This window comes from Spermophilus citellus (assembly GCF_964194105.1).
Source record: "Spermophilus citellus genome assembly, chromosome: 2".
Lineage (NCBI taxonomy): Eukaryota > Metazoa > Chordata > Mammalia > Rodentia > Sciuridae > Spermophilus > Spermophilus citellus.
In genome coordinates, this window is record NC_138183.1 from 23,768,417 (window position 1) to 23,792,666 (window position 24,250).

Consider the following 24,250-nt stretch of genomic DNA (forward strand, 5'->3'; position numbering starts at 1 on the left):
TCCAGCTCCATGAGTGTATTTTTTAATTATAAGTTTTTACTACATCAGAAAAAATCAAGGGGAAGGCCATTGGAAAAAAGATAGAAGAAGTGGAAAAGGCATTTGACAATTTATCGAGATGGGAGAACTAATCCTCACTTAATTTCAAATGTTTACATAACGAAGCGAGATCATTCTTCCTAGGAATCCAACAGATACTTCCAAGAATTATGCTAAAGATGTAAGAAGCCTCCGCTACCTGACTTGTTTTAGAAGGACAAGGCCTATCATAAATGACTATTCAAGTTCCACCCAGCTTTTCAGAAATCATTTCTGATCATTTGGGACCCTCAGGAACACAATCATTTTTTTCATATATTAAGCGGGTAGGCAGACAGGTTCCCCACCTAAATGGAAACCATCTTTTAATTACACTACAGACTAGTGGTTTGCATCAGTAGGACCTGTGTTTAGTTTGCTTGGCTTATTCCATCAGAAGTTGTAGACCCAGGTATGTACAAATGAGCTCTGGCTCATATCTATGATTCTAGCAACTCAGTAGACTGAGGCAGGAGGATCAAGAGTTCAAGGTCAACCTCAGCAACTTAGTGAGGCCCTAAGCAACTTAGTGAGACCCTGTCTCAAAAAATAAAAAGGGATGGGGTTGTGGCTCAGTGGCTGAGTACCTCTGAGTTCAGTCAGTCCCAGGTACACAGGTACACACACACACACACACACACACACAGCTGGATTGGAGACAATCAGTCTTGAGAAATCAGGGATGTATGTGTGTGTGTGTGTGTGGTGTTGGGATTGAACCTAAGGCCTTGTGCATGCAAAACAAGCCCTCTACCAACTGAGCTGTATCCCCAGCCTGAGAAATCAAGAATATTTGAAGGTGGGCTCTGACCTGTGAGATAAGAGTGAGACAGTTTCTAGGGCTTTACCTCATTAGTCATTCCCACCGTTGGAACACTCCAAACGTGCGTAGAAGGAAATACACTGATGTGTTCAGGAAATATTTGTGAATGTTTCGGAACTTTTGCTGGGAATATCCAGGCCAGTGCCATCTATTTTAGGAGGTGACTGCTGAGAGCCAGGGAATGTTACCAATTCATAGAATTGGTAAAATCATAAGAATATTTCATCAACATTTTAACTATCTGCAGAAAATGAATCAGGCCAATAATGATAGCCCAGCTGAAATAAAGATTCTAGAACAGGCTTCAGCAAAGTCATGTTATGGGGTGGGGCACATACTAATAGCAAAAAAGAAAACTTAGCAAAAGATGGCCAAATTTCCCTAAAAGGCCCATCAGCATGACAAGAAATCTCCCTCTGCTTTGATTTTTACAAAATGGTTCTGTCTCTCGTCCCCACCTTAAAAAATATCCCTGAAATGACCCATCTGCTTTAGTCCCCTGTTCCTGCTTTTTGTAGCCCTTCTCTGTCTACAAAACCATCTTCTCAGCCAACTATAACACTTATTCCACTTTATGGAATGAGTGTTGCCAGGCTGAGAAGAACTGGAAATAAAGCCAACTAAGATCTTGATACCAAATTGTAACTTGTCCTTTAGTAACTGTCATCCCTGAAATGGGAGGGGAGGGAAGCCATGGCTAAGAAAGAGAAAGAGAGAAAGGAATCTAAACTCACAAATAATACCAGACAGACTACAATGATCAAAATACGAACACATTTATCTGTTCCCTTCATCCCTCCTCTCTGTGTCTGCTAGACTTGGCAAATACCAATACCCAACACCCAGTTAAATTGGAACTTTAGGTAAACAACAATTTCTTAGTACAAGTATGTCTGGTGCAATACAAGGGGCATACTAAAGTTAAAACTTTTTTCATTGATTATCTAGAATTCAAGCTTAACCTGGTGTCTAGCATTTTTCTGATAGCATAGGGGATTGAACTCAGGACTTCACACATGCTAGACACACACTTTACCATTGAGCTACACCTTTAGGCACTGGTGACCAATATTTTATCTGGCTAAGCTACCCCTGCCCCATCCTTGGAGCTCTCCTGATTTAGCTAATAAAAACATGGATGTGCATACGTTAATACCCAAATACAGAAGTGTCTTTCCAGTGCTGGGCACAGTGGCACACACCTGTAATCCCAGCACCTTGAGAGGATGAGACAGGAAGATAGTGAGTTCAAAGCCAGTCTCAGCAAAAATGAGGCGCTAAGCAACTCAGTGAGACCCTGTCTCTAAATAAAATACAAGATAGGGCTGGGGATGTGGCTTAGTGGTCCAGTGCCCCTGAGTTCAATCCCCACTACTGAAAAGAAAAAAGAAGTGTCTTTCCACCTGGGTTTAAAACCTGGCTCCAGCACACCTGGCTTTAGGGTCTGGAGTAAATTACTTTGCTTTACCATGCCACAGTCACCACTTCTGCAAAATGGGATTCACAACAGTTCTTCCTTAGCAGGGCTGTTTTGAAGATTATGTGTTGCATGTCAGGGTCTAGCATAGTCCTCAGATCAGTGCAAACACTTGATCAGTGCTGGCTTTTATCGGTGGGAAGGGAACACAGTGAAAAAACAAAAGGGCCAGGGGAGAAGGTACCTGAGATCTTTCATTTGCCTGCAATATTCGCATCTGTACATAATAATGGAGAGTTGCTGATGGCTATGAGTTCATTTATTTGACAAACAAGATGTAGCATATTGGGATAATAAATAACCAACGTTGACATGGTATATTATAGTTTACAATGGAAACTTTCATCTCCATTTCCTTTAAAATGTGTATTTTTAATCTTTCTTTTAGTTTAAAAATTATTTGTTTTCGTTTTGTTTTGTGATATTGGAGATAGAACCTAGCTAGCACCTCTCCCCTGGTAGGCAGGTGCTTTTCCACTAAGCTCCACCCCCAGCCCCAAAGGTGTATTTTATTTTTTGTATACTTTTTTTTATTGGTTGTTCACAACATTACAAAGCTCTTGACATATCATATTTCATACATTAGATTGAAGTGGGTTATGAACTCCCAATTTTACCCCAAATGCAGATTGCAGAATCACGTCGGTTACACATCCACATTTTTACATACTGCCATATTAGTGACTGTTGTATTCTGCTACCTTTTTTTTTTTTTGTATACTTTTTTAGTTGTCAGTGGACCTTTATTATTATTATTATTATTATTATTAATTCTTTTTTTTTAGAGAGAGAGGGAGAGAATTTTTAATATTTATTTTTTAGTTCTCGGCGGACACAACATCTTTGTATGTGGTGCTGAGGATTGAACCCGGGCTGCAAGCATGCCAGACAAGTGCACTACCACTTGAGCCACATCCCCAGCCCTGGACCTTTATTATGTAATGAATTTATTTCTATGTGGTTCTGAGAATGGAACTCAATACCTCTCACATGCTAAGCGAGCACTTAACCACTGAGCCCCAGCCCCAGCCCTACCAAAGCTGTATCTTTTTTTTTTAAAGAGAGAGAGAGAGAGAGAGAGAGAGAGAGAGAGAGAGAGAGAGAGAGAATCTTTTTTGTAGATGGACACAACACAATGCCTTTATTTATTTATTTATTTTAATGTGGTGCTGAGAATTGAACCCGGGTCCCACCTGTGCTAAGCAAGTGCTCTACCGCTGAGCCACAATCCCAGCCCAAAGGTGTATTTTTTTAAAGGATATCCTGAAAATTAACCCATATAATACTGGTCTGCCTCTTACCCACCATTAGCAACCTCCTCTGAGATTCAGTAACCTAAAAGGATTTAAGTATTCTTTTCTTCAAAAAAGAATCTGCAATAAAATATTTCCTTTGGCCAAGAAGCAAATTTAGAGCGATCTTTATGTAAGTACCAGCGTAGGAAGGACTTCTGGTCCCAAATGCATCTTTTTGTCCAAAGCCCCAGCCCCAAAGAATCCTTCCTAATGCCGTCATCATAAAATACAAAGGGCAACTAGTTCTCCACCTCTGGCAACAAAAGGCTTTCAGCAGAAAGGCTTCTTAAAGCCAAAGCCAAAGAAAGCTCTAACCTGTGGCCTCTAATGGCCACCGAAAGAGCTGAAATGCTTTCCCCCTTTTGTAAAGGAGAACATCTGTCCTTCCAGGAGAACAGCCTCTCTCCCAGCAAGAAGTTTTACGTACAGAAAGCAACATGTTAGGAAATAACATGGCTTTCCCTGCCTTCTGGATTAGGAAACCTGCCCTTTTCCAGTGACTCTATGGCAGGAGGAATCTCCAGTGTGCCTGAAGGGTTATCAACCTTGCTTCTTGCTTAAGCACCAGACAGAAAATAGTGTATGTGAATACAGGCTCCTTTCCCAGAAAAATTCTGCTATTCTAGGATTTTTTGTGCTTCTCTTTACAAACACAATTTTTAGTCTTACTATACACAGAAGAGGGCAAGGTAAAGACAGCACGAGGGGATTACTTTCTATATTTGATTAGAATGACAGCGCAATTACAACATTTTAATCATACAGGTATTTCTTTAACATGTATTAGGTTTGTTTGTTTGTTTGGGGTACTGGGCATTGAACCCAGGGATGCTTCACCACTGAGCCACATCCCCAGCCCTTTTTATATTTTATTTTGAGACAGGGAAAGGATGAGCTGAGTGCCCCCTCCCACTTTAGTCAAGAACAAAGTTCCTCACTCAGAAAACTTTTTTTTCTTTTTTTTTTTTGGTACCAGGAATTGAACTCAGGGGCACTTGACCACCGAGCCATATCCTCACCCCCATTTTGTATTTTATTTAGAGACAGGGTCTCACCTAACTGCTTAGCACCTCGCTGTTGCTGAGGTTAGCTTTGAACTCAGGATCCTCCTGCTTCAGCCTTCCGTGCCACTGGGATTACAGGTGTGCACCACCATGCCCAGCAGAAAATTTTGAGAACTTGCAATGAGACAAAGAGAGGGTGCTTTGCTGTAAAAAAATGCACAAATTATGGCAAACAAAAGCAATCAAGCCATTAAAAAATTATCTGCAGGGCTGGGTCTCGCCAGGTGCTGGCACAGACCAAATGAGCTGGGTTCAAAAGAGATGGCTACAACATTAAACTAAGAAAACGGCGAAGAAATCACGGACATCATGGACATGAGTTTCTCAGATCACGGGTGGGACTGCTCTGTGACCTCAAGGGTCCTCTTCCACGCTGGAAGGCAAGAGAGCGTACACCCAGAATCTCTTTATTTTATAGGGAAGACCCACAAAGCAGATTCGATTCGATGGAATGTTCTTCACCAAATAAGGCAGGGGATACTGTTTCAAAGGTGGACTTTGTGATGTCTGGTAGTCAGCAGATTGATTGACATCTTGGTAAGTCACACCCATCTCAGGTGCTATGTGGGATCACGGGCAGAGAGAGGAAAGGCACACTTGAGTTCCACAGCCCAATCAGCGTCCAATGCCAGGCCTGTCCCCTCATATAGCTCCAATTCACATAGCTCAACACACAGCCCATGGATGGCTTGCCACAGCTGGGGTTGTAGCTCAGCGGTAGAGTGCTTGCTTAGCACGTGCGAGGCACTGAGTTCAATCCTTAGAACCACATATAAATAAATGAAATAAAGGTATTGTGTCCAACTATAACTATATATATATATATATATATTTTTTTTTAATGACCTGCAAAGGTGGTGGGTGTGGAGCTCAGTGGTAGAACACCTGCTGAGCATATGGGAAGCCCTGAGTTCAACCCTAGCACACATATACACAAACACTAACCTCATACAAAATGGCCAAGAAGCACATGAAAAGAGAAAAGATATTCAAGTAGACACCAGAGAAATACAAATCAAAGCCACAATGAGATACTTTATATCCACCAGGATGGTTACTTTATACCCATGCATTATTGGTAGGGTGTAAAATGGTACAGACACAGTAGAAAATGTAGTTGATGGTTTTTCAAACATTAAACACAGAGTTACCCACATGATGCAGCAATTTCTTTCTTTTTTTTTAGAGAGAGAGAGAGAGAGAGAATTTTTTTTTAATATTTACTTTTTAGTATTCGGCGGACACAACATCTTTGTTTGTATGTGGTGCTGAGGATCGAACCCAGGCCACATGCATGCCAGGCGAGCGCACTACCGCTTGAGCCACATCTCCAGCCCCTCTTTTCTTTTCTTTTCTTTTTTTTTTAAATATTTTTTAGTTGTAGGTGGACACATACCTTTATTTTATTTATTTATTTTTATGTGGTGCTGAGGGTTGAACCAAGTGCCTCACATGTGCTAGGCAAGTGCTCCACCACTGAGCCCCAGCCCCAGCCCATGACCCAGGAATTTCAAGTCCAGTGAGAAATATGTCCACCCAAAGAGCCACATGTACCTGTTCGTGGAAGCGTTACTGACAGAAAGTAGAAACAGCCCAAAGTCTATCAACTTGTGAATGGACAAAAATGATAAAATTATAGGGGCTGAGGCTGTGGTTCAGTGGCGGAGCACTTGCCTACATGTGTGAGACACTGGGTTCCATCTTCAGTACTGCATAAGAAAAAATACATAAAATAAAGATATTGTGTGCATCTACCACTAAAAACAATTTAAATAAATAAATAAAAAGATGACCCAGAACTGCTGGTGTAGCTCAGTGATGGAGCACTTGACTGTCGTGTGCCAGGCCGTGGGTTTGAGCCCGCAGCATCACAAAAAATCAGCAGTGTTGGGGGTACCCAAATAGTGGCATACTCAGAAACGAAATATTGGCCAACATTAACAGGAATGGAAAGGATAGTGACAGCAGCTATGCCATGGATAAACTTGAAAAAACAAAACAAAACAAAACAAAATATGTGCTAAACCAGACACAAAAGACCACAGGTTGCATGAGTCCACCGCCTGGGGCTGGAGTAGGGACCGAAGGATCTTGTTAAATGTTCTAGAACTGGTGATGGTTGGTAAATCTGCTAAGGATTATTGAATCATACACTTACAGGGGGGAACTTCACAGTATGAAAACAATATACATTAATAAAAGTGTATTAAGAAAACCAAAGCAGTAAAAAGAAAAAAGGGAGAGAAAAAGAAAGGAGCTGTAATTTAGAGCTGCTAAGTGAACAACCAAACAGAGCAAAGTGGCCTTCGAGGGGAAGTCAGAAGTGGGGCAGCAAGAGGAAGACCCCGAGTGGGAACAGAGGCAGCCAGCCTGAGAAAAGCCTAAGATGGGCCTAGTGCAGCCAAGGTGAAGGTGGATGCGCATCTGCTTTCTCAATAGAGAAGACTGCACACATGTGTTGGACATCGGGCCAAACGCTGGGGACTCTGGCCCTGATGGAAGTGGCTTCCTGGCAGGGGAGAGGCTGGATATTATGTAATGACATCTAGGTTCTTTATGTGTCTGGCTATGGAGGAGAAGGACTAGCAATGCTGCCCAGAAAGTGCTGAAGGAGGAGGGAATATTTGAACCAAAGAAAATTAACCAAGGGAAGGAGAGAAGGAAGATCCAAGAAGCACTGAGTAAAAGCCATGCTTTTTTATTTTTTTCCCCCCATCCCATTTCTTTCTTTTTTGCAATGCTAGGGATTGAATAGGCCCTAGGCCAGGCAAGTTACCCTACCGCTGAGCTACACCCCAGCCCTTGTCTTTTGTTTTAAATATGGAATGCTTCAGGAATTTGCATGTCATCCTGGTGCTGGAGTTGGGGGACTCAAAATATCCTGACTCTGGTAACAAGTTGGACAACTAGAGAGGCAAGATCAGCAGGATGCTAAGGCAAGGATTTCCAGAAGCAATCAAGCCTTAGAAAAAATGCTAACTTGCTTTTCCTCCTTCCCTCCTCTCTCTCTCTCTCTCTCTCTCTCTCTCTCTCTCTCTCTCTCTCTCTCTCTCTTTCTCTCTCTCTCTCTTTCTTGTGATGAGGTCTTGCTATATTGCATAGTCTGGTCTCAAGCTTCTGTGATGAAGTGATTCTTCTGCCTCAGCCTCCCAAGTAGCTGGAACTATAGAGGCACTTAGCATTTGAGAATGCTAATTCTTAGCTGGGTGCAGTAGCACTCGCCTATAATGCCAGCAACACTTCAGAGGCTGAGGCAGGAGAATCACAAGTTCAAAGCCAGCCTTAGCAATTTAGTCAGAGCCTAAACAATTTAGTGTGACCCTGTCTCAAAATAAAAATTGATAAATAAAAAGGGCTGGGGATGTGGTGTAGTGGTGAAGTACTTCTGGGTTCAATCCCTGGTACTCTTTGTCCAAAAAAAAAAAAGCTAATTTTGGGGGCTGGGGATGGAGCTCAGCAGTAACACTTGCCTAGTATGAGGGAGGCCCTGGGGTGATCTTCAGCCCTGATTCCCCCACAAAAGGTGCTAATTCTTAGGCTCAGATTTTCTGTTGAAAGGATCCTGGAAAATTTTCTTTTTCTTTTTTCTTTTTTTTTTTTTTGGTGGTGCTGGGGATTGAACCTAGGGGGTTGTGCAGGTGAGGCAAGCACTCTACCAACTGCACTGTATCCCCACCTACTTCTTTCTTTCCTTCTTTCACTGCAAGTGATTTCACAGTCCGGCAAGTTTAACAAAATACTGATCCAACCTTTTATTTCTTCATTAGTTAGTTCATCAGTGTCTGGACAAGCAGCAAAACAGAACAAGATACAGTACAGAAGCTGCCCTGAAATAAGACTACCTTTTTCTTCTAGTGAGTGGTGATGATACAAACTGAAAAAGACCTACTGGTTCTCCTAAAACAAGAGCAGGTAAAATTAGCTTTGTAAAGGGTGAGCAGGGTGAAATCAGGTAGTAGAGAGGAATCTGCAGAATATTGGTTCACCAACCTCCGTGGCCTTAGTAATCAAAAGAGTAGGTGAGGACAGGGTGGCGCTCAGTGGTAGAGCACATGGACAAGGCTTGGGTTCCCTTCCCAACACTTCAAAATATATAGATAGCAACTGAAACAAACAAACACACAAAAAAGTTGGAGTGACTCTTGGAAAAGTCCTAGTATTAATCTCCTAGTGCAGCCATAACTAAGTGGCACAAACTTAGTGACTTGACACAACAGAAATTTATTTCTCACAGTTCTGGAAGCCAACAGTTCAGAGTATGAGCGGAGCTACGTTCCCTTAAGAGGTCTATTGGAGACTTCTTCCTTGCCTCTTCTGGCTATTGGTGACTCCATTTGTTTGTTCATTTGGGGGAGGGCCCTACATACACTGAGCAAGCTCCCTGACACTGACTGACACCCCCAGCCCTCGGTTGGGTTTTAGGCTTGGGCTGCAGAATTACAATCTCTGTCTCTGTCTCCTTACAAGGCCTTTTCCACGCATATCCACTTCCTTCTATTTTATTAGGGCACAAGTCATTAGATTTAACATCACCCAGTTAATGTGGAGTGATCTCATCTCAAGATTCTTAATTATATCTGCAAAGACTGTTTTTCCAAATAAGGTCACATTCATAGGTACCAGGAGTTAGGACTTGGACATATCTTTTTGAGGGTGGGGGAGTGGTGTTTTGCAATTCAAGCCACTAAGCCGAATCATTTAAAACTGTCAAGCAGCCTGCGATGTAGCTCAGTAGCCGAATGCTTGCAAGGCCCTGAATTGGACCCCAGCACCTCAAAAAACAAAGGCAGGCCCATGTGGTGTGCCTACCTACTTCAGTGTGTTTAGAAGGTGTTTTAAATATAACTACTCTTATGCCAGGGTTGTGGCTCAGTGGTGGAGTGCTTGCTTCATATGTGTGAGGCACTGGGTTTGATTCTCAGTACTACATATAAATAAATGAATAAAATAAAAGTTAATCAACAACTAAAAAATAATATATATACTTATTATTAATATTCCTTAGAATGACAGGTTTGCTTAAGAATTCACTTATCTACATTGTATATATTTTTAGAAGCATGACTTTGCTATTTCAAAATAAAACATAGTACTAAAACACTACAGGTAGGGGCTGGGGATGTGGCTCAAGCAGTAACGTGCTCGCCTGGCATGCATGGGGCGCTGGGTTCGATCCTCAGCACCACATAAAAAGAAAATGAAGATGTTCTGTCCACCGAAAAACTGAAAAATAAATATTAAAAAAAAAAAAACCACTACAGGTAGTAGCTAAAACTACATTCAGTTAATTATGATATTTTTGTTTATTTGGTTTGGTTTGGTTTGGTGTGGGGATTGAACCCAGGGGCACTGAGTTATATACCTCCAGCCCTTTTTAGCTTATTTTGAGACAGAATTAGCTGGAAATGGGGCACAAGACTTTAATCCCAGTGACTCAGGAGGCAGTAGCAGATCACAAATTTGAGGCCAGACTCAGCAACTTAGCAAGATCCTAAGCAATTTAGTGAAACCCTGTCTCAAATAAAAAATAAAAAGGGGTGGGATGTGGCTCAGTGGTTAAGTACCCCTGGGTTCAATCCCTACTACTACTACCAAAAAAAAAAAAAAAAGAGGGTCTTCCTGAGTTGCCCAGGCTGGCCTAGAACCTAGAACTTGAGATCCTCCTGCCTCAGCTTCCAGAATCACTGGAATTACAGGCATGCGCTACCTCACCTGACTCAGATGATCATGATTTTAAAAAAATAAGAACAAAGTACAATTTTTTTCAGAAAGAATAATTGTTAGCGTTAAAATAGATATGTCTATCAGAAGAAGATCAAAGTGGAAGAAGTAAAGGTATAATTTCTGTGGATATTCCTTCTCCTTGAGAAGTATCGATAAATCAAGTTCTTTTTTTTTTTTTTTTTTTTTTTTTGTGGTGCTGGGGATTGAACCCAGGTCCTTGTGCATGTGAAGCAAGTATTCTACCAACTGAGCTATATCCCCAGCCCTGATAAACCAAGTTCTATTGCTATTAATGTTTTGTTGTTGTTATTTGTTGGGGCTCACAGTGCTGGGGATTGAACCCAGGGCCTCACACATTCTAGGCAAATGCTCCAACTTTGAGCTATATAGCCCCAGTTCTTTTTATTTTTTATTCTGAGATAGGGTCTTGCTAAATTACTAAGGGTCTTGCTAAGTCACCAAGGATAGCTTTGAACTTGAGATTCTCCTGCTTCTGTCTCCCAAGTAGCTGGGATTACAAGTGTGCATCTCCACACCTGGTATCATTTGCTTTTATAAAAACCAACTCCCATCTTTCTGATCATTTATTTGTCCACCCATACATACCACATCTGCAGCTATACCAGAAACACATCTCACAAAAACCAGTTCTTGGGCTGGAGATATAGCCCAAGAAGAGTGCTTGCCTCCCAATCCAGTACCAGAATTCAGGAAATTCTATACCTGGGTGTCTCACTGAAAGATATCAGTGAATAGAGACAGAGAACCCCAGCAGGTGGAGGGTGAGGCTCCTTCTGCCCCAGAGAAGGCTGCATAGGCCTCCATCGCTCTAAGGGTACACAAGATCATTGGTTTGAATCCTCGGCACCCTCTGAAAAAAATTCTCAAAAAGATAACAGATTCTGAGATAGCAAATCTAAACTCATCGGGTTTCACTGTTGGCACCCATCTGCCTTTTGCCCAACACCAATCCTAGACTCAAACTAGTTCAGGATTTGCCTTAACAGTCAACACAGCACCAATATACCATTGCAACTTATAATATTGCAAACCCTGCTAAACACAATGACAGGCAAAATGAATTATCAGCATGGATGGTTGTTATGTAGGTTAGTTGCCTTTTTGACCAATCAGGCTACTGTCCTGTTTTTCATTTAATCTCACATTTAATTTCTGCCTTGAACTTTCTAACATAGATAACATTACTAGTTCAGCCTGCATGTTACAAAAAAAAAAAAAAAAAAAACTTAAATTAATCTATCTTGTATAACTTCTAATAATTCCAGGAGAGAAACATCTGTTCTATCCCAATTTCAAAAGGGACATTACTTTCTGTTTTTCAAAGAAATATTCAGAAGTCGCATATATTAAAATTCTAATCATTCAAACAAAGATGTGAGAAAGTTCTCCCACCCCCGGACTTTGTTTACTAAAACACAGAATTCCATAGAGGAGGCCCACTCTTTTATGTTGAAACCAGTAATAGAAGGGAAGTGGTCGAGGCTCTGATAACTTTTACTAGGGGTTCCTTAATCTAGGCAATGGTTACCAATTTCAAGCATTTAACTTGAGCAGTGATAATTTAGTTGATTCCCAGATGAGTCATTTTGCAAACCTTTGGACATTAGCATTCTAGCTGAAATGGCCCACGAGCTGCCTTCCCGCTGACATCACTGGAAATCTTGAGTCGAGATCAAAGTTACTTCATGCCTCTCTGACCTTTCTTCATAATGCACAGTGGGGCCTGATTTCTCAGCTCAGAATTTTCAGATTTGCTTCACTGTCCCAACCGGGGTTACCAATTGCAAATAGCCTACGTACAGACTGATGTTCACTGAAGACCCCACAACAGGCCCATTGGAAATCGTGTCTTAGATTCTGGCATTCAAGTGGTTTCCCAATCTAGTACCAGAATTCAGGAAATTCTATGTCCCGGTGTCTCACTGAGAGACATCAGTGAATAGAGACAGAGAGCCCAGCAGGTGGAGGGCGAGGCTCATTCTGCCCCAGAGAAGCCTGCAGAGGCCTCCATCGCTCTAAGGGTACATTTGGAGGATCCACCTGAGAAAGATCCCTTACCTTCAGAGTCATGTCTGGGCTGGATGTTTCTGGGGCACCTGAGCCTGTCTCATCTCCTGTTAGCAGCACACTTCGCCATCCGACCCCTGGGGAAAAAAATAAGTCCATTTGAGCCAAGTAGATTCAGCAGACATGGAAAGACACATAGATGTCCTTTGGTAGATTCCATGCCTGTATGAAAGGAAACAGATGGTGACCCGTGGCCACTTACCTACCTGGGGGTTACTGGGAAAGTTTTCTTCTGGAAGTGTGGTCAGTTAGCACCTCTTCTGTTTTTATCTAATCTCCAATTTTGGACTTCATTATTCAAAAATGTGATGATCAGTATGGTACAATTTTTTAAAAATCCTAAATTTTACAGATTCTGTTCCTACCCCAGATGTTGCAGAAGGGGTTGGAATGAACTCCTCCAACATCCAGGCCTCATACTGAGGTCTCACATGGGCCTTAAAGTGAATCCCAGAACAGAAGCATACACAGCTACGTCAACACTCAGTAGAAATGACTCCAGATAATTCCCTGTTCTCAATTCCACATACCCCCTGGAAAGGTCTGAGAGTTTCTCGTCACTTTTAAGAGTTTACTATCACTTTTAAATCTATATGCATTTTCCCTGCACATCTCATGGGGAGCTAGTGTTTCTTTCTTCTTAAAGTTGTCCAAGAATGGATATCTGGAAAAATGAAAGGTTTTCTTCTATCTGACCTCAAAGAAGAGATCAGGTGCTGTTGTTCTGAAGGAACACAATTTAATAAAGCTGCACTAATCCAGACATGATAAGGTAAATAGAGCTGGGATGGCCTTAGTGAAAAGTTTGAAGTAATGACTTTCAATGTATTACAAGTAAAGTCATCTCCTTAAAGGCTAATAAAGAATACTTCAATTTCTCAGGGTCGACTTTAAGAAGAAGATATATATATATATATATATATTCCCCCCCCCCCCACCCAGTGCTGCGGATTGAACCCAGGGTCTTACCTCACATATTGGGCATGCACTCTACCACTGAGTTACATCCCAGCCCATATGAATTTATAACTGGTATTATAACTGTTTTATAAATGAGTGCTTAGAACATGAAATATTAAAAGATTATTTTTTTAGGCAAAACTGCATGCATTATTTGTTTACATCACTGATTTCTTTAACAAATAATTTTCCCTAAGGATAACTCAAGACTAATATTCATCTGAGACCCGTAGACCTGTGTGAATAACCCAAATTCCAAAATTCCAACAGTCTCATATTACATTAATTCAGGACTGAGAAACTTTACTGTGTGCCAAATAGTGAATATTTAGGCTTTGTGGTCTTGTCTTTTTTGTTTGTTTGTTTTGTTTTGTTTTTGAAGGACATGATAGTTTAAAAAATTGTACCACACAGATCATAATGACCAGCATACACATGATAATGGCTTTTCTCTTGAGTATCATCATTGCAGTATTTTTGAATACTGAAATGTTTCAACAGGACCAAGAATGTTAAGAGAATAAATATCTTAGATGAAAATGGACACTAATAATTCTGGTGTCCTAACCCATAGAACTAATTTAAACTCCTTATGAATCAGTGACATAATGTTATCTAGTTATGAAGAACAAAAGGTTCTCTTAGAAGTAGGCAGTATGGGCCAGACGTGGTGATGCACGCCTTTAATCCCAGCAGGAGAATCGCAAGTTCAAAGCCAGCCTCAGCAATGGTGAGGCGCTAAGCAACTGAGTGAGAATGTGTCTCTAAATAAAATATAAAATAGGGCTGGGGATGTGGCTCAGTGGTTGAGTGCCCCTGAGTTCAATCCATGGTACCCCCACCCCTAAAAAAAGAAGTAGGCAGCATGAACTGCTAAACTACTTTTTTCTCCTTTAATCTTTAGTTTTTATAATTTAACTTATGTCCACCCTGGCTTAGTCTTATCTTTTCTGTTGCCAATTCTCAAGCCTCCTTTATAGAGTAAAAGCAGTCATTGACAACATAAACGAACAGGCACAGCTAGATTCCAATAAAACTTTATTTATCAAAACAAGCAGTGGGCCAGATTTGCCCCACAAGACATATTTACCAACACTGTGCTAAGCTAAGAAACCAGAGGGCTGGGGATGTAGCCCAGGGGTTGGTAGTTTACAGCTTAACACACAAGGCCCCCAGCACCAAAACAAAACGAATACAGAGGTGAGTAAGTTTGCTACACTAGCGTTTCTAATATGAATCAACCGGCCAGGTGATAAAATACTAACAATCATTTGAACTTACATGATATTTAAATAAACTAGTATGAAATTAACTAAATTTTAATATATTAGCATTGGTTACATGTCCTTATTTTAAATGCTGGGTCTTAAAAGCCTCGTTTTACTAGATATTTGCATAATGAATTACTCAAGATCTTTGGACTGTAATTCACTGCAAGGCGCAAATAGACTCCGACCAGGTTTCAGAAATTGGGTCAGAGGAGTTTGGTGACATGCCTTAGAAATTCCTGCAAAGACATTGTGGGCTTTGTCTTCTTCTCAAATTTCTGGGACAGAAATCTCTGCTCCTACATAAATAGATTATTTCCCTGATGTGTTTTGCATTAACAGACTAATCATTACTCTTGGTTTAAGCCATGTTAGTAGGTCTGACCCATACAGACACATACATTGGGCAAAATGAATAACCATATGGCATTTTGGTATCAGGGATTGAACCCAAGGGTGCTTTGGCACTGAGCCACATCCCAGCGCGCCCCCTCCCCACCTTTTGTGGTGCTAGGAATTGAACTCAGGACCTTGTGCATGCAAGGCAAGCACTCTACCAACTGAGCTACAGCCCCAGCACCCCAGCACTTTTTTATATATATACTTTACTATTTAGAGACAGGATCTTGCTGAGTTACTTAGGGCCTTGCTAAGTTGCTGAAGCTGGCTTTGAATTCTCCATCTTTCTGCCTCCGGCTCCTGAGCCTGGGATTACAGGTGCCCAGCTGATAATGGCAATTCTGAGCCAAAGTCCTAGGAATAGGGTAATGACAGCCAGCTCACAAATGGGCATGGAGGATGAGTGGGAACTAAAGCTTCACTGTTTTAAAGCATGGAATTGGGAGTTGTTCATGACAGAGCATAACCTAGACCCCACTTTTGAGAGGAAGGAACCCTCCCACACTAGCCTTCTCCATCAGCCTCCAGCTCCCATTATAGAGAGTTCAATCAGGTTACAGTGGTCCCTACTTCCTTCTCCTTGGGGACCACTCTCTGCTTCCACTGCACAGTCCATGTGCATCCCATGAAGGGTTTAGTTTCTGTAGACAAAAGGCAAAAGGCTGCACGAGCAAAACCGCCCTGAACATTCCTTAAGTCTCCCAGGAGCCCAGTGGAGTCACTGTTTGTTCTAGTCTCAAAACAGACCTCCTTCTTCTGTTACGGACAAGATGCTGCTGTTGGCTTGTACGCGGGATCACGTTGTATAAAAAACACACATCTCCAAACTCGAGACTTCGCATGGTTTGTTGACACTCAGGCTGTGAGAGACACAGGAGCTGAGCCCAACTGTGGGAACCGCAGATTAGCATCTCCCTAGTCGCCCTCATACTGGGGTACATTGTTGAGGATGCTTTTGGTCACAGGAAATATAAAGACCATTTAATGGTGCCTTAAACAGCAGAGGACTGATTGGTTCATGGAACAAGAAGTCCAAAGACAGGGTGGATGGCACATGGCTAAGTCAGTGGTCCAGTGGCCTCAGCTGACCTCTGTAATTCTCTTGTCTTTCCTCTATGATACCAAAATGGACACTGCCATTCCATGCATCAAAATAATGTCCAGAAGCAGGAAAAGGGATGATTCTCTGATTCTCTGATTCTCTTCCCTTACTTGTTTTTTTTTTTTCCCCAAACTATGGTTCGAACCCAAAAGTGCTTAGCCACTGAGCCACATCCCCAGTTTTTGAGACAGGGCCTCATTAAGTTGCTTAGGGCCTTGCTAAGTTGCTGAGGCTGACTTTGAACTCCTGATCCTCTTGCTTTAGCTTCCCAGGCCACTGGGATTACAGGCATGTGCCACTGTGCCCAGCTCCTTTACCTATTTTTAAGAGTAAAGATGCCTTCCACAAAAGCACCCTCACCCAAACACTCATTCAATCTGACCCCCAAAATTCCATTGGTCAAAATGCAACATAAACCTGACACAGTGGTATTTACCTGTAGCCCCAGCTACTTGGGAGACTGAGGCAGAAAGATCTCTTAAGCTCAGGGGCCAACTCACAACACAGTGATCCCATCTCAAAAACAAAAACAAAAAGCCAAAACCCCATTCCTAAATCATTCATGGAAAAAGAGCACAGAATTATCAAAGTTGTCTTGAAGGTTAACTAATCAAGATGCCCCATGGTTGGGAAGGGTCTCAACTTTCTCTGAACACATGGGAAACCTGGAAGATGAACAGAGGGAAAAACAGGATCTTGGCCAGCAAGAAAGAATTGGGGAGATTGATGACCATCAGTAGGGTCAGTCACAAAAGGACACACACACATAGATTGGAACAGCATGCAGAATCTCATTTTCAATTCCTATTTTTCTTCTCTATTTTTCTCATTTATTTGGTTAGAAATATATCCTTGAAGGCATGTAAATTAAGTACCCAGGTGGTACTGGAATTCAGTCTTGCCTCTAGGGAAAGTTCTTCCACTGTGGGGTCTTAGCTCATCCCAGAGTGACATCTTAAGCCTCCATGGTCATGGGGAACTCACAATGCTGGTCATTAGCCCCACTTGTAGGGACTAAATAGAACCTGGGCAGAGAGAGCCCTAAGTGTGTCCAAAAGTGTTTGCTGGTCAAGGCTGCGTCAGCGGGCCCTTATTGACTGGGCTAAACACCTGTGGGCAGAGACCAGGCCTGATATAGTTAGTTTCCTCCAAGTGTCTGTTAAATGAGAATTATTGGTTTGGGGAAGCCAGGTTTGGGAGATAGGATCTTGACAGTACTCAAAGGAAAAAGGAGGAATCTAAAGGGGAAAGGGGAAGGCCATGGAGGCAAGTCCCATGTCTCAGTTATCCAGTCTAGATTGAAGAAATAACAGGCTGTGGTTGGACCTGTGCTCCAGGACCAGCAAGGGACCCGGGAAGGAACCACATGGAGATGTAGTCAGCAGACGTAAACCATCTGGGTGGGGAGACCTTGAGTGCTTTGAAGACAGGGCTGTTCATTCACCAGCCCCAGCTCCAGGCCCACCTCAGCCCCAGTCAGCACAGTGGGTCCAGCGCACAGTAGGGGCTCATTATATATTTCCCACATTGAACTGGAGTGGAAGGGACCTAAGTTCACCTACGCCACTTTCTCTTTAGGGTAGAAGTTTCTTGTACAATGATGAGTGCCCCTTGGCCTCCACATGGCCTTTCCCTGGTCATTTTTCTTACCACCTTACAGAGCCATGCTTATGTGGCAGCTGTCTTAAAATTTGAACAACAAACAGTTATGATCCATGTAGCCTGGCTGATGAACAGAACAGAGGATGTCGCAGTGAGCACACAGCTTTGTTTGCTTCGACTTTCTGGAAGCCTTCTTAGAGGCTTCCATCCTTCGGATCCATCCAGCACGTCCTCCTCTTCATACCCATCCCAACCCCCGCAGCCATGACCTTGACACAGGTGTGGACTGCAAGGATGGCTAGAGCCCAGCTTGGGTGTCTCCATAAAAGAAGCGAGGCTCTGAGGTGGACAAGAACTTGTCAAGGTCTCACAGGCAGTAGCTGCGAAGCTGGGACCAAAAGGGACAAGAATGTCTTCTTGTCTTCCCTATACCAGGCTTCTTTCTGGGGCCCAAAATTTATCAACCCATTTTACAGACAAAATATTGGCCCATTGTGAAAGTATTTTGTCCAAACACAATAGAACCGGGCTGGGGTCTGTGTCCCACGGTTTCTCCCTGCTCTTACCCAGGCACAGACCACCTTGGAATTGAGACTGGGCCAGATATTTCTCTTCCTTTTAATTGGCTTTGGCTCCAAGTAACTCCGTGGGCTTTTTAAAATCTCACTTTGTTCTTGGAGGAGTTCTCAGCAGGGTGGATATGAAAACCTAGCGGAACTTGGGAACAATGTTTTGCCTTTAAACAGTTGCCTTCGGGAAACTCCACCCAAGGATAAGCTGATGGGGCCTGCTTCCTCTGGATGGGAAGCCCTGCCCAGGGCTTTGGAGGAGAAGGGCAGGGTGTCATCCTGCTCCAGTCCACCCTACTCCAGGTAGTGGCTCATACTTGACCCAGAGCCCCGGCTTTCTTTTCCTTAGGACAGATAGAAGGGCCAGACTCAGGGGACTCTAGAAGCAATGGTGGCAGGGACATTCCCCCTCCCCCAGGAGAGCTCTTTGGGAAGAGGACCACTTTTGTATGACAAGGAATTTTCCTCAAACTCACTTGGAAGGCATTGGACTCCGCCTTCTATCTAGACCTCCTTGAGTCAGGGAAGCCTCTCTGGGTGCCTATGAGGAGGCATGTTCAGAGATCCCAAAGATTCACAGAGAAAAACCTCAATGTCTGGCCAAGTGTGCCTCCAAGACCACTGCTCTCTCTATGCAATGTGGCTGCCATCTTAGCAATAGTGAAGTGAAACAGTACTGAGGGCAGGCGGTGGGCCAAGCACCAGGCCTGTGTGGGAGGTGTCTCATTCAATCCTTATACAATCACACAAGGCAGGCACAATAGTATCCTATCACCATTTAAACTGAGACTTAAAAAAGTTAGAATCAGGGGGTATGGGGGTATAGCTCAGTTGGTAAAGTGCTTGCCTTGCAGGCACAAGGCCCTGCCAGGGGGGGGGGGGGCAGGGAAGGCTAGAACCACGGAGGAAGTGAGGGATGGAATCAATATTTAAATCCCAAACGATCTAAACTCTGGCTATTTGACCCTGAACTACTTCACAACAACCCAAAAGATGAGTGTTTTATTTGTTTTTGGAGATGGGACAGGAAGCCTTGAGGGCATAATTGAATGAAGAAGATTCCCAGAGCCTGAGCTTTCTTCCCTGAGATTTCCACTCAGCTGACATCTGAGCTCTCAAGGCCCAGGTCAAAGGAAGGTTTTGTGGTGGGACTCCTGGAGCTGCGCACTGCCACGACTGGCCCCAGACCTAGTCCACTGTGATTTGGCAATTTAGGATCCTGGGGGATCCTAGGGCTGCTGGATGGCAACTAGGATCTGGGCAGTTCTCCTGTGAAGCAAAGACAGCCCAAACACAGGGTCCCTGGGGATCCCAGGACAGTCGAGTGGTGCCGAGGAAACCTGAGCAGCCGGACTTTTGAGAGATAAAAGATGAGGAAGAATATGAAATCACCCAGAGCCTCAGACCTCCAACGTGGGTTTAGAAACCCCCAAAAGAGCCAGAGGCCTCACAGGAGAAAAAGTGAAACGTATAGCACCCAGGGCTAGAAAACAGCCAGCTGTTTCCCTTTGAGCCTCTCTTTGCAACCATGAGTTAAAAAGGAATCATCATAATAATAGCTAGCATTTCTTTTCTCCTTCCTTCTCCTTCCTTCCCCTCCCTCCCTCCCTCCCTCCCTCCCTCCCTCCCTCCCTTCCTTCCTTCCTTCCTTCCTTCCTTCCTTCCTTCCTTCCTTCCTTCTCTGTCTTCCCTCCACCTCTTCTTTTTCTCTTTACTGGGGATCAAATCCAGCCCTATTTATTTTCTCACTTTGAGACAAAGTCTTGCTAAATTGCTGAGGCTGGCTTTACACTTGCAATCCCCCTGCCTCCACCTCCTGAGTTGCTGGGATTACAGCGTGCACCACCATGCCTACCGTCAGCTTTCATTTCTTGAGTGCTTATCGTGTGCTCTTCCTTGTGCTGTGTTTCACACATATTATCTCATTAATAATGATTTTTAAATTTCCAGGTGAAGTGTAGGCACTATTTTAAATGATCATTTTCCAGACAGCAAAAACAAGGCCTTGAGAGGTACATCATTTGGCCAAGAACCCATGAGTAAGGTGTGGGTCTGGGATCTGGATGAGGCTTTCCCACTCGGCTGCTTATGCTGCAACTCGCTGCCCTTAAGCACTCTGCAAAAGGATGTGGCCTTGGTTAGAAGGACCGGAGGGAACACCCCTCTGGAGATGAAGCAGACTTGCGAACGTGTTCTTGGCCTTCTCCTACAAATGCTCCTATGTGTACACATGTGCACAGACACCCCTGTGCACACTTGTGTATAACATACAGATGCACACACATGCACACATGCTTAGCCCATACACATAGCCACATGTGCAAGCACACACTGCGCATATCTGGGCATGAGCCTGTAACAGTTTTCCAGGTACCGCTGTCTGCCCAGGAGTCTTGGGCCTCCTTTGAAGGAGAAAAGAAAGGAAGGGTCTGAGGGTAATCATCAGCCCAGAAGTTATCAATGCAGCTTTTTTACCTTTCTCTTTCTACGGTTCTTCTTTGTCACAGCATCTGAGAGTGGGTCAGAAAACTGGGTGTGTTATCACCTGTCCTAGTCTCAGAGGTGCATTTCAAGCTTCCTTCTGTTTAGGAAGGGGAAAGCAGACTCCAATTCCATGAAAATGAGAGCAGAAGAGGATCCTGCTGCATTTTAAAATGAGTTTTATAAGACCCTTGTGGCCCAAACTAATTTTGAAAATGGTTTGTTTGGGCTGGTCTGAGCCGGTCCTCAGAAATGAAAGCCTTTTTAGGCAACCGTACCTACTAACAGCAAACTCAAGGGACTGTTCCCAAACAGGGTCCTGACTCGGGAGTTAGAAAACTAACAGTTTAAGATCTGGTTTCAGCTGAGTGCAGTGGCACACGCCTGTAATCCCAGCAGATCAGGAGGCTGAGGCATGAGGATCTCGAGTTCAAAGCCAGCCTCAGCAAAAGTGAGGTGCTAAGCAACTCAGTGAGACCCTGTCTCTAAATAAAATACCAAACAGGGCTGGGGCTGGGGCTCAGTGGTTGAGTGCCCCTGAGTTAAATCCCCAGTACCCCACCGCAAAAACAAAACAAAAACAAACAAAAACCAACAACCTGGTTTCATTCTCAAGTTATTCTGTAGTTATTATCATGTAGTGGGGAGGGTCCCTTCCCAGGTCCAACAAAGGCTATAGTTATATTTTCCACACAATCTGACCGTTAGGGTTGTCAACCAGATTTCACTAGCTGGAAAGACCCTTGCTATGTGTTCCCTAAATATGTGATATGAAATTAAACAAAAACCCCAGCTACCATCTTGGATCCAATCTGCCTTCAGAGAAGACATGTCCACCAGTACATAATTAAAACAGAATGGAAGGCGGTGATGGGGGCCTATTTAGGGCTCTGGACTCTGAGGGTCAACCACCTAGTTGGTGTGCTATGATGTTCCCTCTCTTGTCCTGGAAAGGGTGCCACTGTGCTGAAGGACCTGAAGGGACATGAAGAAGCTGGGCTCTGCAGGCTCCCCCCATGCCTCTCTCCATCCCCACTGTGGCGACACCTAGCTCAGGTCTGTCTCCCCCTCATGACCAGCATCATTTTTTTCAGAAATGCAGCGTTGATCACAGCGCCCCCTCTTCAGCCACACACCTGGCATCTGTGGTGCACCAGCCATGGGGCCCCCAGGTGGAAAGACCAGCTGTTGAGCAGTCTGCAGGGAGCTAAGCAGACAGCCAGTGTGGGAGGCAGTTCTCTCCCGGGCAATCCCATTTCCAGCTGCTCAGTCCCCTTCCTTCCCTCCCTGCCCAAGGCCTCCCACGGGTAGGTGGCCAGGATGTTACATTTCCGCTCTGAAGTTCTGGGAGTCCTTCCAGAGCTTCCTCTCCTGCTCTTGGGGGGTGGGTGTGGCATTTTAGAGGTGTTAGATGACCTGTGAGGAGCTTCCCTGTCATTCAGAAAACCTACCTCAATCAAGAAGAAACAGGAAAAGGATATTTTTAAAGAACCCTCTGGAAAGTTCAGGAAGGGTCTGAGGGTAATCCTCAGCCCAGAAGTTATAAGTGGCAGCTTTCTTCCTTATAGACGCTGCAGTATATTATTAAGGCGGGCCTAATAAATGAATTCACCTGATACCCTCAGGTCAGGGTATAAAACAGGACAGTCCTTGACTTGCAGCTAAGAGAAGTGGGTAGAGGTCAACCTGCAGAACCAGGACCAGGGCAAGGCTCCTGATCAGAGTCTCCCCTCAGGGCCTGGGAGTAAGGAGCCTAAGGAAGGGGCACCCCCAGAGAGTTGGGGTGTGAGTACCAGCAGCTAGCTTACAAAGCCTGTGGGTGGGGATTGGCAGATGGGAGTCACAACAGAGAGACAAGCAAGATCAGTGATGGAGGATAAGAAAGCGGATGTGGTCAGGGTGGATTCAGACACAGGACCAAGTCCCTTGGCCGGGACACTAATGCTCTTAGCAGGCTAACTGTGCTGGGGGCAGGGGTGGTCTGTTTAAAGCATTTGAGTTGAAGCTGCCATGGGACTGATTGTGCTGAAGGCAAAAGAATAAAAGATAAAAGTTAGTCTTTATGTTTTATGTCCCAGAGTTGTTTTGAATTCCAGAATGCTTGAGCCATTGGAAATCTGATGATTCTCAAGCTTCAAGTCCCCTTTGGGAGCCAGACTTGACCCACTGGCGTCGTCCGGGAGCAGAGGCACAGACAGTTCCAGGAGACCTTTGGGAGGAACCCACAACTTAGCACCAGAGTACTGGCACCCCCATCCTTCCTTCACTGCCATGTGCAAGTTCATGTCTTTCCTGGGCACAGATGCAAACTTTTAAAAATACCCACAAATTCAAATAACAGAGGCTCACTCTGGTGATTTGATAAATGATGGGGAAAAATGATTAATGTGAGCTCCCTCCCTCCCTCCCTTCTCTTCTGCTGCTGGAAGCACTCAGCATTGGCTTCATTTCTCTCCCTTCCAGGCCCTTTAAAGAGTATTTCCCAGCCCAGTAGCTCAGCTTTTATAATACAAAACTGGGGAAATAGTAGGAAGAGAAGGTGAGAGGAAGGAGGGAGGGGGAGGGGGGAAACAAATGCAAAGCTGCCTGGTTGGGGAGAGAGGAGGAAGAAGAGGGAGGGGTGGGGAGCAGGAGGAGGAGAGAGAATTGGTGTGCAGAGGTGGTTTGGGCCATTGGCTTCCTCTTATCCTGCTAAAAGCGCCCTCCCTCGCCTGCTTCCCTTTGGATACTGTCCTCCTTTCCTAGTCCATTCAACTCACATAAGGCTCAATTCCTTCCTCAGGAGGTGGTCAGAATTCCACTGGCAAATGTAGTGAGGTGAAAGGGACAGAGCTGTCCCAAAGAGATTGAACTCAGGGGCGCTTGACCACTGAGCCACATCCCCAGCTCTTTTTATTTTATTATTTTTTTTAATTTTGAGAAAGAGCTCCATTAAGTTGCTTAGGGCCTCACCAAGTTGCTGAGGCTGGAGATCCTCCTGCCTCTGCCTCCTGAGCCGCTGGGATTACAGGCATGCACTACTGCATCCAGCAGAGGAAATGTGATTTTTTTTAAAGCCACTTTGAATTAACATTCTGTCAGCTGTGACCCAAAGCACAACAACGAAAAGAGACCTGCAAGAGGGGAAGCTGCAGGGGACAGAAAAGGGGATCTCCACTGATGTTCTTCAGGGATTAAAGGGAAAGATTGGTCTCCTTTGGCAGATTCTGAGTGGGACTGAGTTTCTGTGCACGTGACATTGCACCAAAAATAGTCCTAAGAGTCGCTAGAGTGTTTATAACGGGACTCAGAGCATCAGGAAATACTAATGGTCAGGAGAG

At 43.9% G+C, this 24,250-nt stretch overlaps 1 protein-coding gene across 4 annotated transcripts in view; it reads right to left on the reverse strand.

Annotated features, from left to right (window-relative positions):
- The window catches only part of PALM2AKAP2 (PALM2 and AKAP2 fusion), a 470,283-nt gene that overhangs the window by 126,779 nt on the left and 319,254 nt on the right, over window positions 1–24,250 (reverse strand). For all 4 annotated transcript variants that reach the window (XM_081280060.1, XM_081280063.1, XM_081280062.1 and 1 more), the window contains one exon: window positions 12,541–12,626. In XM_081280060.1, coding sequence (XP_081136186.1) covers window positions 12,541–12,626 — 86 coding nt within the window. The remainder of the gene's footprint in view (window positions 1–12,540; window positions 12,627–24,250) is intronic.